Consider the following 13,751-nt stretch of genomic DNA (forward strand, 5'->3'; position numbering starts at 1 on the left):
AAAGTCTTTTGGGGTCACTTTGAATGAAGAAAATGTCAAGTACTCAACTGTGCTTTTTTGTTAAAATACCCCACTGACACATGGAAAACACTCTAAAATGGATCTGAGGAAACACAGTCCTTCCTTCCGTGAGTTTCAAGTGCCACAGAAGACTTGATATAGAGCTCCCTAGGTTTATACAGATCAAAGCCTGTCCTGTCCCACCGGGAGACTTCAATTCTGGAATTTGCCTTCCCAGCACATGCATGAATATGGCAGCTGAGATCTACTGAATCATTTTACACTATATGACCCTGGAAGATCTGCATTTACTCAGCTACGGGGAGCAATATAGGGGCAGTTTGTTAGCCATGATTAACTACAGAATGAGACAGGGGAAGGGGGGGGTGCATGATAAATATCCAAAGTACTGAAGAAATACTTTGAAGTATTGAAGAAAGTGAAGGCTCTAGATTATAAAAAGTAGTTGATACAAAACCTGTTGTTTAATGACCAGCTACTGCAACGTTTGCTTTGCCATTCACCAGCAGTTTGACAATAAAATTCTTCATTGCTAATGGTAATTTTGTCAAGATCTTTCTGCAGGGTTGTGGGTGGTCTGCATGCTGGAGAAAAAGAGCTCGCTCAAATCTTTGGCAGGGACTGGTTATGGTGCAATTCTGAGATCACTGTCTGAGTGAGAGCCCCCTGCAAGCTTCTACCTGTCCTCACTAGCATGAAATTATCTCACCCACCTTGTTATAAATTGCCTGCAGTAACAAGCTGAACAATGTGAAGTCAAACCTCAAATACCAAATGGTGGAACACTGTATTCCTGGAGCTGGTTATATAAAGAGTGCATGTCTGGGAGATGCATGCAGCAGTAATGTCTCTTGTGTACATAGACTCAAGTTTTTCTTCTTTTTTTCTCAAGTTTAATTCTGATGTACAGAACGCTGTGAGCTGAAATTTATTTTCTTTTTTTTGCTGACTGCGTTGGGTTTTTTCCCAAGATTCTGAGTAGGACTTTTATTTATAGATATATTTATGTATATACAGAGATGGAGAATATTTTTTAAATTAAAAGAAATTTCTGCTTTATTTTAAGGCCACAATAATATAAAAAAACTACAACAATTTCTATTGATATCTTTGAAAATACTGCATACCTACAGCAAAAAATACTCTTCTAGGGTTCCGTTAAACTTGCTGTACTTACTTTAGGTGGACTGAAGAACAAACATAACTGGGATATGACTTATGCAGCCAGTTGCCTCATGGCTGCCTGCCTTTTCCAAAGTGCCAAAGGGAGTACAGGAGGAGCTACCTAGGTAACTTCCATATGGGCTGGCTGCTTTTGAAATCTCAGCCAGCATGCCTTCTCTTTATACAGTAATTGATTTTTCTAACTTGAAGTAGTGTCCAATCACCCATTGTACTTTTCAAGATTGATTTTTCTAACTTGAAGTAGTGTCCAATCACCCATTGTATTTTTCACGATCTCTGCAGGATTGTTCTCTGGGTCATCTCTAGTACATTGTCAGGTTTGAATTCATTGTCTTGCTCTTCCTTCCTAGAAGTTATAAAAAATAGGATAAAGATATTATTTGTTTGTTCCTTTTCCTCAGTACGTGAAAGTGTGACCAGTAATCTGATCCAGTGTGCAAAGACTGAGAGATACCTGAGTCACTTTGTCTTACTGAACTCTGGACTCTCTTTTTACATAGCAACGAGTGCTTTTGTTTATTTGTTATACTCTAAGTCATGTTTCTTATCACAGTCCCTAGCTCTGCCCACATATATCACCTTAGTTTTAGTACAAGCTGGGGAATGCTAACAGTACAGCAAAGACAATTCTGAACAGCAGTGCTGTCTGAAATAGTAATGTTGGTTTATTTCATCAGGACAAGAGTTGATAAATCTATCAAACAAATTTATTATGAACAAAGTCTTAAAAAATGCAATAAACATCTAAGTTTGTATTCAGATACAAAAAAGGCACTCTGTTTCAGAGGTGCTTGGGAGTTACAAGAGGTCACTGCACGGTGTTCAATGACCAGCCTGCTTTACTGAAAGCCCAGATAGTTGCTTATCTGAGAATCTTGGTTTATATGCCCAGAAGACACTGAAAGTAGAGTGGGCTTTTAGGTGCTTTGGGGCTTCTTCAATAAAATAATTTTCTAGCAGAATAAATTATTTTAAGGTCTGTAAAAGTCTCCTTGTAATTGTAATACTCTATAAGTTACACTTAAGGTGTTATGATGTGTAGAACCCCTATGATGTGTTTATTAGATGAGAAATTTTAAGCAGTAGAGTTGATTAGTCTGAAGTTTTGAGGGATGCAATTTCATAATTCTGCTTCTCCCTCCCATGCAATACCTGATTTGTCATCATGTGGCTGCTTATACTGGCTGGTGGGTTTTTGCTATACTAAATTCTGTGAAATTCTTTTGAGATCCTTTTTAGACTTCCCTTTGTTTTACTTCCCAGAGGGCAGGTAATGTATCAGAGCCAGCTCACTCTTTAACTAACGTCTCATAGGTAGGAAGAGAGGGAGAAAAAAAACAGGGAAGGGAGAGTACGTCACATTGGAGGAGGGGGGTAGCAATGAAAAATGAGCTTTCTTAAACAACTTGCATGCAGAGGGACAGGCTGCCAGGGCTCGGACGCTTCGTGGTGGGGGCTCAGCTCTCTTGCCTGCTGGCCACGATGCAGGAATCAGCTGGAGTCCTGAAGGAGGGCTTCCTCGTCAAACGGGTAAGTGCTCCGGTTCCCTTTCGTGCGGATCTGCTCAAACGTGGAAGCAGCCCCTGAGCAGGGACTGGATCGAGCCAGGGCTCACGGCAAGGCAGCCTGTTGGGCGCTGGGTTTGAGGGGGCTCCTGCCTGCTCCTGGGAAAGTTGGTCCGCCAGGTTTGTGCAGATGCCTGCCAGGGGAGCTGCGTGGACTGCAGGTGTTCACCACCCTCCCTCGAGTTTCCCTGCACTGGCATTTACCCAGAAGAAAATGAATTTGCTGTCAGGATTACTCAGTTAGGTATCAGAAAGCCAGTATGTCTGCACCTAGGGCACACCTCTGCAAACAGCACATTAAAAAACTACCTGGCTAATGGCTATGCGGCAGCAGTGGAAGCGGCTGTGGGAGGACAGAGAGAGGGAAGGTGTTTTTTTTACAGTCTCCTAAAATAGTTTGTGCTGCCTTTCGTGACCCAGCTGAGCAGGGCTTCCCATTTCATATGAGAGGATGGAGAACAGAGTACCCTTTTTGAATGGGGATCAGAGCAATGAAAACATAGAAACGGGTTTGAAATAACTTCTTTCTTCCACACCCCTCAAGCTGCACTGTAAGAAAGTTTTAGCCAAAATGTAGAGAAAAGAGCTGAAAGATGGTGTCACAGATTTCGGCTTTTCCAACATTTCTCCCTATAGGACCAAGTCAGTCCTAGCTGGGACACAAGAGGGCAACTTAGCAAGGGGCATAAACTGCTTTAAGTACCAAGACCCTGTCTCTATGACTAACAGGGTACTTGACTGCACACACAAAATGTGATTCAAAGGTTCAAAGCTTTGCCACGCCTTAGGAAATGCTTTTCTACAGTACGTGGCAGTGCTTCTGGTGCTAACATGAAGGTGATCCTGGTCAGGAGCTCTCCTGGCAGGGCTCCTGGCCAGCCAGCCAGTAAGCCAGCCGCTCGCCACGTGAAGCCATGCTCGATGCAGAGAAGGGCTGCACGGCCTGAGCTGTTCTTCAGCCTCCTGCCTGCAGCGAGAGCAGAGCAGTCCCAGCTCCTGCTCTCCTCTCTGGGCTACGGTTGTATCTTGTGGTGCTTAAGCAACTACTGAATTCAGGATGGGGAGCCAAGGCACCAAGTATGTGAGAGGATTAGGTTATCGGCAGCACACGGAGCTGTAACTGCCAGCAGTCCGTACAACATCACCAAGATACACAGTTTGATAGGAAGGAGACCACAAAGAAGATGACTAAAGGAAACAGGGAGAAGGGAACAAGGGTTCCAGAGAAAAAAAATTGAGGAAGGAGTGGGATCAGGTAAGAAAACAGAGCTTTCCTAAGAGGAGAGCAGAGGCAAGGAGATGATCTAAGTGCATTATAAATGAATTATGTATTGTAATGTATTATAAATGAAAAGTAAATGTGTGGAAGTCAGTCAGGTAAAGATGAAGAAAAAAAGATAAGGCAACCTCCTGAAAAAGAGGAAATCTCCAAGAAGGAAAGAAAAGACCCATAGCAAAGAACATACTCTCAGGAAAAATGGCTAAGGAACTTTACAACAGGTGAAAAAACCACTGAAGAAGGCAAAGGGAAGGAGAGAACAAACTCAAGTTAGAAAAATTGTATTTAGTATAGACTGGGAGACATTCAATCTAAAGTGCCCTGGATTATAGAGACTCATTACCGCACCTTTTCTTGGAAATTGCTGGTTTTCCCCTTTACTCATAGAGAATTAATGAGCTTTGATTCTTGCCACAACTGGACTTTGCATGTTCCTTTCTTCTAGCTATGCCCACGCTCTCCCAGGTGTCAGAACTTCTCTACCCAGTGCTTCGCCTGTTGGCTGTAATGCTCCATCGCCTGTAGAAATGCAAGTCAGCTCCCCGCCCTGCAAAGCTGGTCCTGATGCTGTCAGGATGGAGCCTGTCAGTGCCAGCCCTCACTGGGTTTGCTCTCCTGTACAGCTGGACTAAAGAGAGCTGGGGACTGTTTACAGAGGGGAAAAAAGAGGTTTTGTCTGTGTTCTGGTATAAGCCAGGAGGCATTCGACAGCAGCCTGCATTCTGTCTTTTGCCATTAAAAAGCCTATTTCCTTTCCAGGAAAAAGCAGCACAGGGAATGTTTTAGCCCAGGAGACTGGAGACAGGTAGGATAGAAATAAACCACTCATTAGCAGTAAGAGGGAATGTAAAGAAAAGCCAATTCACCCAGCAAAGCACTTTCAAAACCACTTGGCACCTACAGCCACATCAAAATGACAAAGGACAAAACACATACAACACCACTCAGGGTGACTGGGGAGGAGTTTGTCTCCGAGAGCCTTCACACGTTTTGGATTTAGTCCTGTTCCTGCCTGGTGCCATCAGCGGGCGGGTGTGCACCTAAATGATGGCCTTTTGAGATAATTCGTGTGAGCTTTTGCAACAAACAATTCTTGCCAGCAAAGATATCCTTGCTGGAGAAAGAGTAAAGCATGTTTCTATTGCTCCATGATTTTATAGTGATGGAGCTGTGCTATTTTGTGACTGAAAATGTGTATTTCAGGGAGAACATGATGACTTCTTGTGTATCTTTTCATACAGTTTCTTATTAGTTTATGGTATTTTCACACAAACCCCCAAAAGAAAATACGGTCATTTCTCAGTGCTGGTATTAAAGTTAGCTATGTGGATTTCTTCCCCTCTAGGGACATATCGTTCGTAACTGGAAAGTAAGATGGTTCGTTCTGCTTCAGGATAAGCTGTTGTATTACAAAATTGAAGGAGGCAAGAAGGAGCCTTCTCCAAAGGGCAGGATCCTTTTGGATGGCTGCACTATTACTTGTCCATGCCTGGAATATGAGAACAGACCGGTATGACTGGAAAAATGTATCCCTTCTCAATGACATTCACTTCCTAACTTCTCCCTAGTATCTTCCTCTCCTCCTGACTTTTTTGATTACTGCAACCATATCGCTGGGGTATTTCCAGAATTAGGCCCCGCCAAAAGCAAGCTGCCATTAGCAACGTAACCAGGACAAGCAAAGAACTCCCTCATTGTGTCTTTGCTGTTCCCTGTGCCCAAATTTGAGTCACAGCCATTAACAAAAAAAAAAAACAAACACCAAAACCACCCCCACACACACAGTGGCAAGAATAAATGCAAGTGCATCAGCCCAGCTGTGTGTGGAGGGAGGACATGGACAGCTCAATAAAATCTGAGGAGGATGGGAAAAAAGGGAAACTTATCATCTGTGGTAGTTGCCTTAAACCATGGCTGTTTCCCTGGGGTGCTCCTGGGCAGCCAAGTCAGACTCCTTTTTCCTTTGCCAATGGGACATTGCTGCTGTGGAAAGTTTCAAGCAAGAGGGCTCTGGAAGGGAAAGAGCCTCCTGCGCTTCTCCGCTCACCCGTGGGTAGCGGCAATGCAGACTTCCCCTGAGTGGGGCCAGAAAGGAAGTTACTCTGGAAGTTGCTGACTGTTTCAGTCCAGTGAGAGTGTGTAGTTGTTCAGAAACTAGAGATCTAGATGTGAAAATCTCCATAGTCAGCAGCACACTCCTATGTAATCCAGTATCTGGGTGGTCTACTCTCTTTGAAGTACCACAAGGTCCATGCATGCAAACCATGCTTGTAACTGAAACCCCAGGGATTTGAGGTGGGGGGAAGCAAAAAAACCCCAGAGTTATGCCCAGCATTCTTCTGGCCAAGAATTGCTCTGCACTGCTCAGGTGGGATGCCATATCAGACTTCCTTTTGTCACTTGGGCCAGTGGTTAAAGATGCAAAATGCAAGTGGAGGACAATAGCTAAATGTTGTTGTTGCTTTGCACTTCTTTCTCCACAGCTACTCATCAAACTAAAGACAAAAACCAATACAGACTATTTCCTTGAATGTTGCTCCAGGGAAGAGCGAGACTCTTGGGCTTTGGACATCACTGGAGCTATTCATGCTGGTCACCCAGTACAAGTACAAGAGCTTCACAGGATGAAGAACTCTTTCAAACTGCTAGAGAATATCAGCCTCCAGTAAGTGTGTATGGTTTCTCCTCCTGCTATTGCTGTAGTTTGCAAAGCACCTGAGCTGATGTGTGTGGAGGGTTAAGGGAAGCTCCTCTCTGCACAGATCTGCTCCTGTGTAGCCAGGAGCCTCTAAACTGGCTGCTCTGCTCTAGGTTTGCAGATACTTTTGCCAGGGCATGGGAATGTGCTTTTTCTTGACCATCATTTTTTAGGAGTTCTGCATGGGCACCTCACTGCTGGCTTGAAGACCTTCCTAGTCAGCTGCAAAGGTTCTCAATGGGGAGATGAATTACCTCAGAAGATGTGATGTCAGGAAAAGACCGGGCGATGACATTGTTTATGCCGTGTTGGTGAGCTTTCAAAGCTGGTAGCTAGAATCCAGACTAGGATTTTTAGGGTGCATCATGTTAAACAAGAGGAAACAGAGAACTGATTAAGAAATAGGAAAATGGCATTAATTTGGTTTGTGTTGAGAAGGTAAATGGAAGCTGACTACAGCTCAGTTTGAAGTGCTTTAAATTGAAAGATACTCTGTGAGGCAGCTTGTTTAGTGCTGCTATTGGGAGAATAAAGTTTTCCTATACCGTACTTAGGACAAAACTTCTGGAGGGGTATCTAGGCTGTTTCCCATCTTTATGTTGGTAATCATGAGGATATCCCAGGCACTGACGGAAGTATGTGGCAATTTCTGCCTGTCTTTCTATTCTACTAACATTGTCCTGTGCTCTCTTTTACAGCCACATAGTGGAGAGGATGTGTGACAGCAGTACTGGAATTAAGCTGACCCGCAACTTGGAGCAAGGCAACAGATACAAAGAGACCTTCACAGGTATACCTACTGCAGGCAAAGAGCTTCCTCGCATCTGACACGCCATGTTGCAGAGGCAAGGGAGCTACTGTCCTGCCTTCATGGTGGGATCAGTTGGGGCCCAGTGGAAAGTAGTGGTGCAGCCAAGCTCTCCACCACCTTTCTCTCTTGCTCTTTGGATATATGGAAGCACATGTAGGACCCCACACTTTTGGTCAGCCTTGCACTTCATTGACAGTATTTGTGGTGGTGTCAAAATGTTTCGGCAAATGATGACCTGCGTAGCAGGAGACCATCTGTCTCGCCTTGGAAGAACATGTTGTCTTGGTACGAGAGCTGCCTTTCTCCCCGTAGGTTCTGCCCTGGTGGACTGGCTCATCTCCAATAGCTTTGCTGTGTCACGATTCGAGGCCGTCACCTTGGCATCCATGCTGATGGAGGAGAACTTCATCAAGCCCGTGGGGGCCCGCAGCACTGAGGCCACACGCTACAGCGACCTGTCTGAGCAGTTCCTCGACGACTCCACCGCACTGTACATGTTTGTAAGTGACACAGCTGCCAAGAGACACCTCCTCTGCCCCTCATCACACGCTTGGTTTGGGGCAGTGGTAAAGGGGACGCGCACAGCGTGCAACCAGAGGTGAAACATGCAGGCTATGAAAGCAAACATAGAAGGAGCAGCTCTAGGCTTTTAGGAGTACTAACATTTGCACTTTTGCTGCAGACAAACAGCTACATGGATATGGCCGGATCTACAAATTACCTAATTAGGCATGAAAAGGGGTGTGTCCCTTGAGCGTAGTGCTGTGTCTGCATTTAACGGAGGCCGTGCTGTAGTTACGCGAAAACTCAAGGCCACTGTGCGTATGTAGGCTTTACAGCTGTAATTTGTTGCTTGTAAATCTTGGACATACAAAGCTGAGCAGCAGCGCTGCAGAATAGAATTGGCTTGGGAAATATGAGCTAAAAACAGCTCAAGGAAAATAAAATGCAGAACTTTGTACTTGAAAGTGTGTTTAGGTTAAAAAGAAAAGTGGAATCATATTTTCCCTATTTGCAGGCTGAGAGCAGTAAGAAAAAGAGCAGTTCCAAGGAAGAGCTACAATTTAACATCTCTGAATTAAGAGGCACAATTGTGAAGCAAGGATTCTTAGTGAAACAGGTAAATACAGTCTTTTAACCTTCACTGGGAAACAGGAAAAATGACAACTCTTAGGGCTTCCTAGAGAAGATTTATATGAGCAGGGCCAGCAGAGCTAACGTGCCTGTCAGTACTACTATCAGGGATCGTGTGGTGAAGAATATCGAGTTATAAAGAAGAAGTGAGCTATGGAACTTGCTGCTCAGGCAGGATTAATTGGATATTCTGTATATATTGAGTGTACACTGAAAGGTATAAAATAGTATCAAAAGCAAAAGTCCCACACAAACTCCAAATCCCACCAGGGGTGTTACATTCACTTCCAAGCAGATCCACTGTTCCTCTGGTTTAACCTATCCCATCCAGGTTGTGTGAGCAGCTATGATGTTCTGCTGGCCACGGACAAATTTCAAAGCCGAGTAGATTGATTTTTGCATGAAGTGGACATTTACCTGTGGACAGTCACTCATGTACACGTGGATGCTGTGCTGGTGGTGAGACCTGTTTTCTTTGGGCACAGTTACCTGTCAGCAGTAATTGTTTACAGGATTCCACCCTTAATCTGCAAGATTTAGTTTCTGGCCCTTGCTACGAACAAGATGAGGATCAATCACGCTGTTTCAAAGCATAACGCAGCCACCTGCAGACAGAAGGAACCCTATCTGCACCGCGTGGCCCGTTTCTACTCTGGAGCTTTGTACCCTGAGCTGTGATTTTAGTGTTGTGCAAACTGGATCATCAGATGCTCCCCAACCCTCCTTCCTTCCAGCTGCCAGGGTGCAGCGAGGGTTGGCAGACCACTGGGTGCCAGGAGCTGTTGGGGGATCCCTATGGGGCTGGCAGGGCAGCCCCCTCATCACCACAGCACGTGAGAGCTGCCCAGGAGCCTCATCCCATGGCCAGCAGCAGTGAGGGGCAGCCCCCAGCGGCCCCAGCCCGAGGCTGGCCCTGACCCCCAGCACCAAACCTCCAGGAGGGGGGATGATGCTCTCGGGGCCTGGCACGGGCTTGCGGTGCTGTTCTGCACTGTCAGCAGCTGAGGGGACTGGGGCGAAAGAGTGAAGAGCTGCAGAAGGACCTGACATAATCCCTCAGAGCATGCACAGCACGGGGTTTTAATCTAAGACCTATATTTAATCTGAAATTAAGAACAGGAATCAGTGATATAATCACTCGGTCCTGTCACTCTGCTTTCTTGGTTCTCAGCACAAGGAAGGGAGAGAGGAAGGATTATCAATGTATGAAGAAAGATGTTAAACAGAAAATCCTGGGAGTTACCAAGACGTCAGAAAAGATTTTTCTCTATTGGCTCCAAACCCTCTTTTTTTCAGTACCTGTTTAGATCTCCCCTACAGCCTGCAGGAAAATGGCCATTTCAGGAGATATTTACTGGTGGTAACTTTAGTTATTCTGTTTTGCAGGGCCACAAGAGGAAAAACTGGAAGGTGAGGAGGTTTGTTTTGAGAGCTGATCCTGCTTTTTTGCACTACTATGACCCCACTAAGGTATGTGAGTGCGGAGTTACTACCCCCAGAAATCCTCTTACAGACCTAAACATTATAATGAAAATACAATTATGCTGTAAATACTTCTCTCACCCAAATTTCCTTTCAGGTTCCTCTACCCATTTCCTGGGGAATAAGACCTCTCTTGCCTTACCCTGGGAGGTTGTCCCTTGCAGGGATTTTCTGTCCCTGCACCTTCCCTCCTGTCTTTTCCGCAGTGAGATTCCTTTTCCTTAGCCGAGGGGCAGAAGTCTTCTTGGGACTGGTCTTTTGCTGTACCCACACAGTCTGGGACCATGGTCCTGCAGGGATTCTTCCCGCGCTGTGATCTTCCTGGGCTGACATCCCACCACTTGAGGGTCATAATGCTATGGGGATTTTTTACATTCTTATTCCAACATCGAATAGGGTTTCCTTGATGCCAAAGTATTTATAGGAATTTCTGCTACTCAGTTTTAAACTTGCTCAGGGAATAGTAAAATTTATCTTCATGGATATAATAATCAATTTGAGCAACCCAGAATGGCATGTGGATCCATCAGCCCCAGATGTATAGGGTACCACAAAGCCCAACAGGTTGCTGAAAGAACATGTACAGAAATGCTTTATGTGACTTTTAAAGAAAACACAAACAACATAACAGTGAAAAGAGCTTATGGAGCTGGTTCATTTTTTGTTGTCTGTTTCTTTGTGGGTTTTTTTTGTGCTGCAACTCACCCTTGCAATGCTATAAACTCAAAGTGCAGAACCTGTAGATCAGACAAGAGAACCAGCCTACTAGTGGAAAGAGTCAAATTTTTCCCATACAGTCTCAGTGAAAAGCAGCAAGTGAAAAACTTGCAGAAATATATATATTTTTTTAATATGGGTTGTTACTGATAAGACTATACATAAGTTTGAAATGTGATTGTTAGCCTACCCTTGTGCTTTTAATTGATCTCCACCATTCCCAGCTACATCAGAGAAACATCTGAGACTGAAACAACATAGTAATTCATTTAATTACTTGTCCTAGTTGACTTCTCTTGTGACATGGATGTTTTATATCTGGAAAGACTGGTATTACATCTCCACCTTCATAAAAATAATTGATGTGCTCTGGGAAATTATTCTAATGATGATATTTTCCAGATAAGCCTCATTTCCTTTTTCTTTGCAGGAAGAAAACAGGCCAGTAGGTGGATTTTCTCTTCGTGGCTGTCTTGTCTCAGCTCTGGAGGACAATGGTGTCCCAGCAGGTAAGCACGAGCCTCTAAACTTTCATACATACATATTTATGCCATAGCAATACAGTCTTTGGGTGTGGGTTTGTGTGCACGGCTGTCTGTGTGCACAAGTGGGCTGGTCTTTCCTCTCCCCTTGCAAGCAAGGGAAGGGGCATATCATAAAAAAAACCCATACTGCTGGGCTGCCCATACCAGAGGGGATTTTTTTAGTGGTATTTCCACTTATCTTGGGTGTTCCCCTTTTTATGGGCTTTTCTCAGTCAGATGACCTCTGAGACAGTCCTAAGACACTGTTTAATATTCCAGAGTTAACAGACAAAGAGGAAATGCCTTCTTTTTGGATTTTGTTTAACTCAAAGTCTTGAGGCATCCCCTGATGCCATCCCTCTTGTGTGTGTCCTCTCTGCTTATGCTATTACCTTTTCCTTTTTGATCTGCTAGAACCCAAATGTAGGGGAGACACAAAGACAGCAATACAAAAACCAGTTCTGCTAGTGAATATGCTTAGCTTAGGCATTTGTCTAGAACCTCAGCCACACAGATAAGCGTTTCTGCTGTTAAAGCAATTTATTTTTAAACAGTAAGCACAACGTGTGGATCTCAAATAGGGAGCATCTTTCCAAAGACAAAAGACAGGGTCTGAAAAAGATATGGTCCAGGGTTGGGTGTCGTGATGAACACAACAGCTCCTTGCTAAGAGAAAGCCAAAGGTGGGCAGGAGCAAATCAAATCTACCACTCAAACTGGTAGGGTGTTCATCCCTGCATTGTATAACTCAGGTAGGATTCTCTATCTAAACAGTGGCTATTTTATATATGATGCATAGTACACAGTAGTTCATACACCCTATGTGAGGGATGTCTGTCCTATATCTTTATTTTGCAGAAGGGAAATCAAAGACACAAGATCTTTACATGTCTTATCCATAATGAAATGGAAAAGTCTGATACCCTAATTCACTAAATTAAAATTCTTCCCTATGAAGCTTCATATCTGCCACAAAGCACTTCTCTGTGCACCTTCCTAATTTGTCATATTTTTTTTTCTTTGCAGGAGTGAAGGGCAATGTGCAAGGCAACCTCTTCAAAATCATCACCAAAGATGACATTCATTATTATATTCAGGCCAGCTCCAAGGCAGAGCGAGCACAGTGGATTGAGGCAATCAAACCACTGACATGAGTAAGGTGGACTCCAAGCCAAATGACAAGTCACATTTGTGAGAAAGTTTCCTGCTCTCATTGTCTGGGAGTGTTGTTTTTCCCTTAGATAGTCTCTTTTTGTTATTTGTATTGCCATAGCACCTAGCAATTCCTAGCAGACCAGCATCCTAGGTGCCCAGGAGTCATGTAGATCCAGAATAATTCCCCACCAACAACGACCTAACCAAGAGAAAAAAGACAACAGGTGGATACAGACAAATGGGGCTTTACAAAGAAACAATGAGATATAATATTCCAAGATGGAAAAAAAGAATTCTTTCGTACAAGTATTCAGTCTATATCTGACAGATCCAGGTTGTGCTTTATCCTAAAGCAGAAATATCTTGCTCCTTTCCCCTTTATAAAGGGGCTCATAAACTTAATTAGTTAAGACTGGCTGAATCAAAGTCATGAAAGGTCCTGGTGTCTGAGGCTGCGTTTCTTGGTATACCACAAGAGTCTTGTGCTAAGCCACAACCCAGCTGCCAGGAAAATCACTATTGCAAGACAAACCAGGGGTCTGTCTGTCCGTCTGCTCTACCATTTGATTCTCTGTTAGGCTGGAAAAGACCAAAGGATCGTCCTCTCCAGTATACAGATTATTCTTGTGCTGGTAATGGCCCATAGCAGTACAGGATCCTGAGTATCAAATCAGACCAGCAGCAGTTATTCCAGACAATTGCTGGTGCTGAATATACTGGAAGAAATCACTCAGCCATAAAAGCAGACATTTCCTCCTGATTATCACCATTAAGTCCATTTATGTGGAGTACCATTGGGACTGAGAACTCTTAACAGCAGTTCTGACTATTGCTTTTTCTATTTTAAGCCATTACATTTTCCACTATTTGCCTAGTAAACTTGACTTTGATGTCATTACATATAAAAAAAAAAATGCAGTGCATTTCAATCTCCTGTGCTCTTTAGACACAATTTTTCTCAGAGGGCAGTTTGAGTATATGAAAATAATGGTTTCATACACTGTAAATTTAGATTTATACAGAAACTGAGACATTCTCCACAACACCAGAGGATAGGATAGAATGTATGAGATGATTAAAACACCAGTCCAGCCTGCTGATATACTATTTTAATAAAATTCCTTGTGTTATCTGAGTACCTGTATCTGACAGCCAGACTCTGCAGAGCCTCCAAAAGCCC

General features: G+C 43.8%; 1 protein-coding gene across 1 annotated transcript; it reads left to right on the forward strand.

Annotated features, from left to right (window-relative positions):
- Nucleotides 1–2,545: 2,545 nt before the first annotated feature.
- Nucleotides 2,546–13,706, forward strand: PLEK2 (pleckstrin 2). The gene is made up of 9 exons (XM_009921243.2): nucleotides 2,546–2,736; nucleotides 5,396–5,560; nucleotides 6,534–6,715; nucleotides 7,447–7,538; nucleotides 7,872–8,059; nucleotides 8,578–8,679; nucleotides 10,080–10,163; nucleotides 11,323–11,401; nucleotides 12,443–13,706. Exons 1-9 carry the CDS (start codon nucleotides 2,617–2,619, stop codon nucleotides 12,568–12,570), a joined length of 1,140 nt encoding a protein of 379 aa, XP_009919545.2. The 5' UTR covers nucleotides 2,546–2,616; the 3' UTR covers nucleotides 12,571–13,706.
- The last annotated feature ends 45 nt before the right edge of the window (nucleotides 13,707–13,751 follow it).

This window comes from Haliaeetus albicilla, chromosome 5 (genome assembly GCF_947461875.1).
Source record: "Haliaeetus albicilla chromosome 5, bHalAlb1.1, whole genome shotgun sequence".
Taxonomy (NCBI): domain Eukaryota; kingdom Metazoa; phylum Chordata; class Aves; order Accipitriformes; family Accipitridae; genus Haliaeetus; species Haliaeetus albicilla.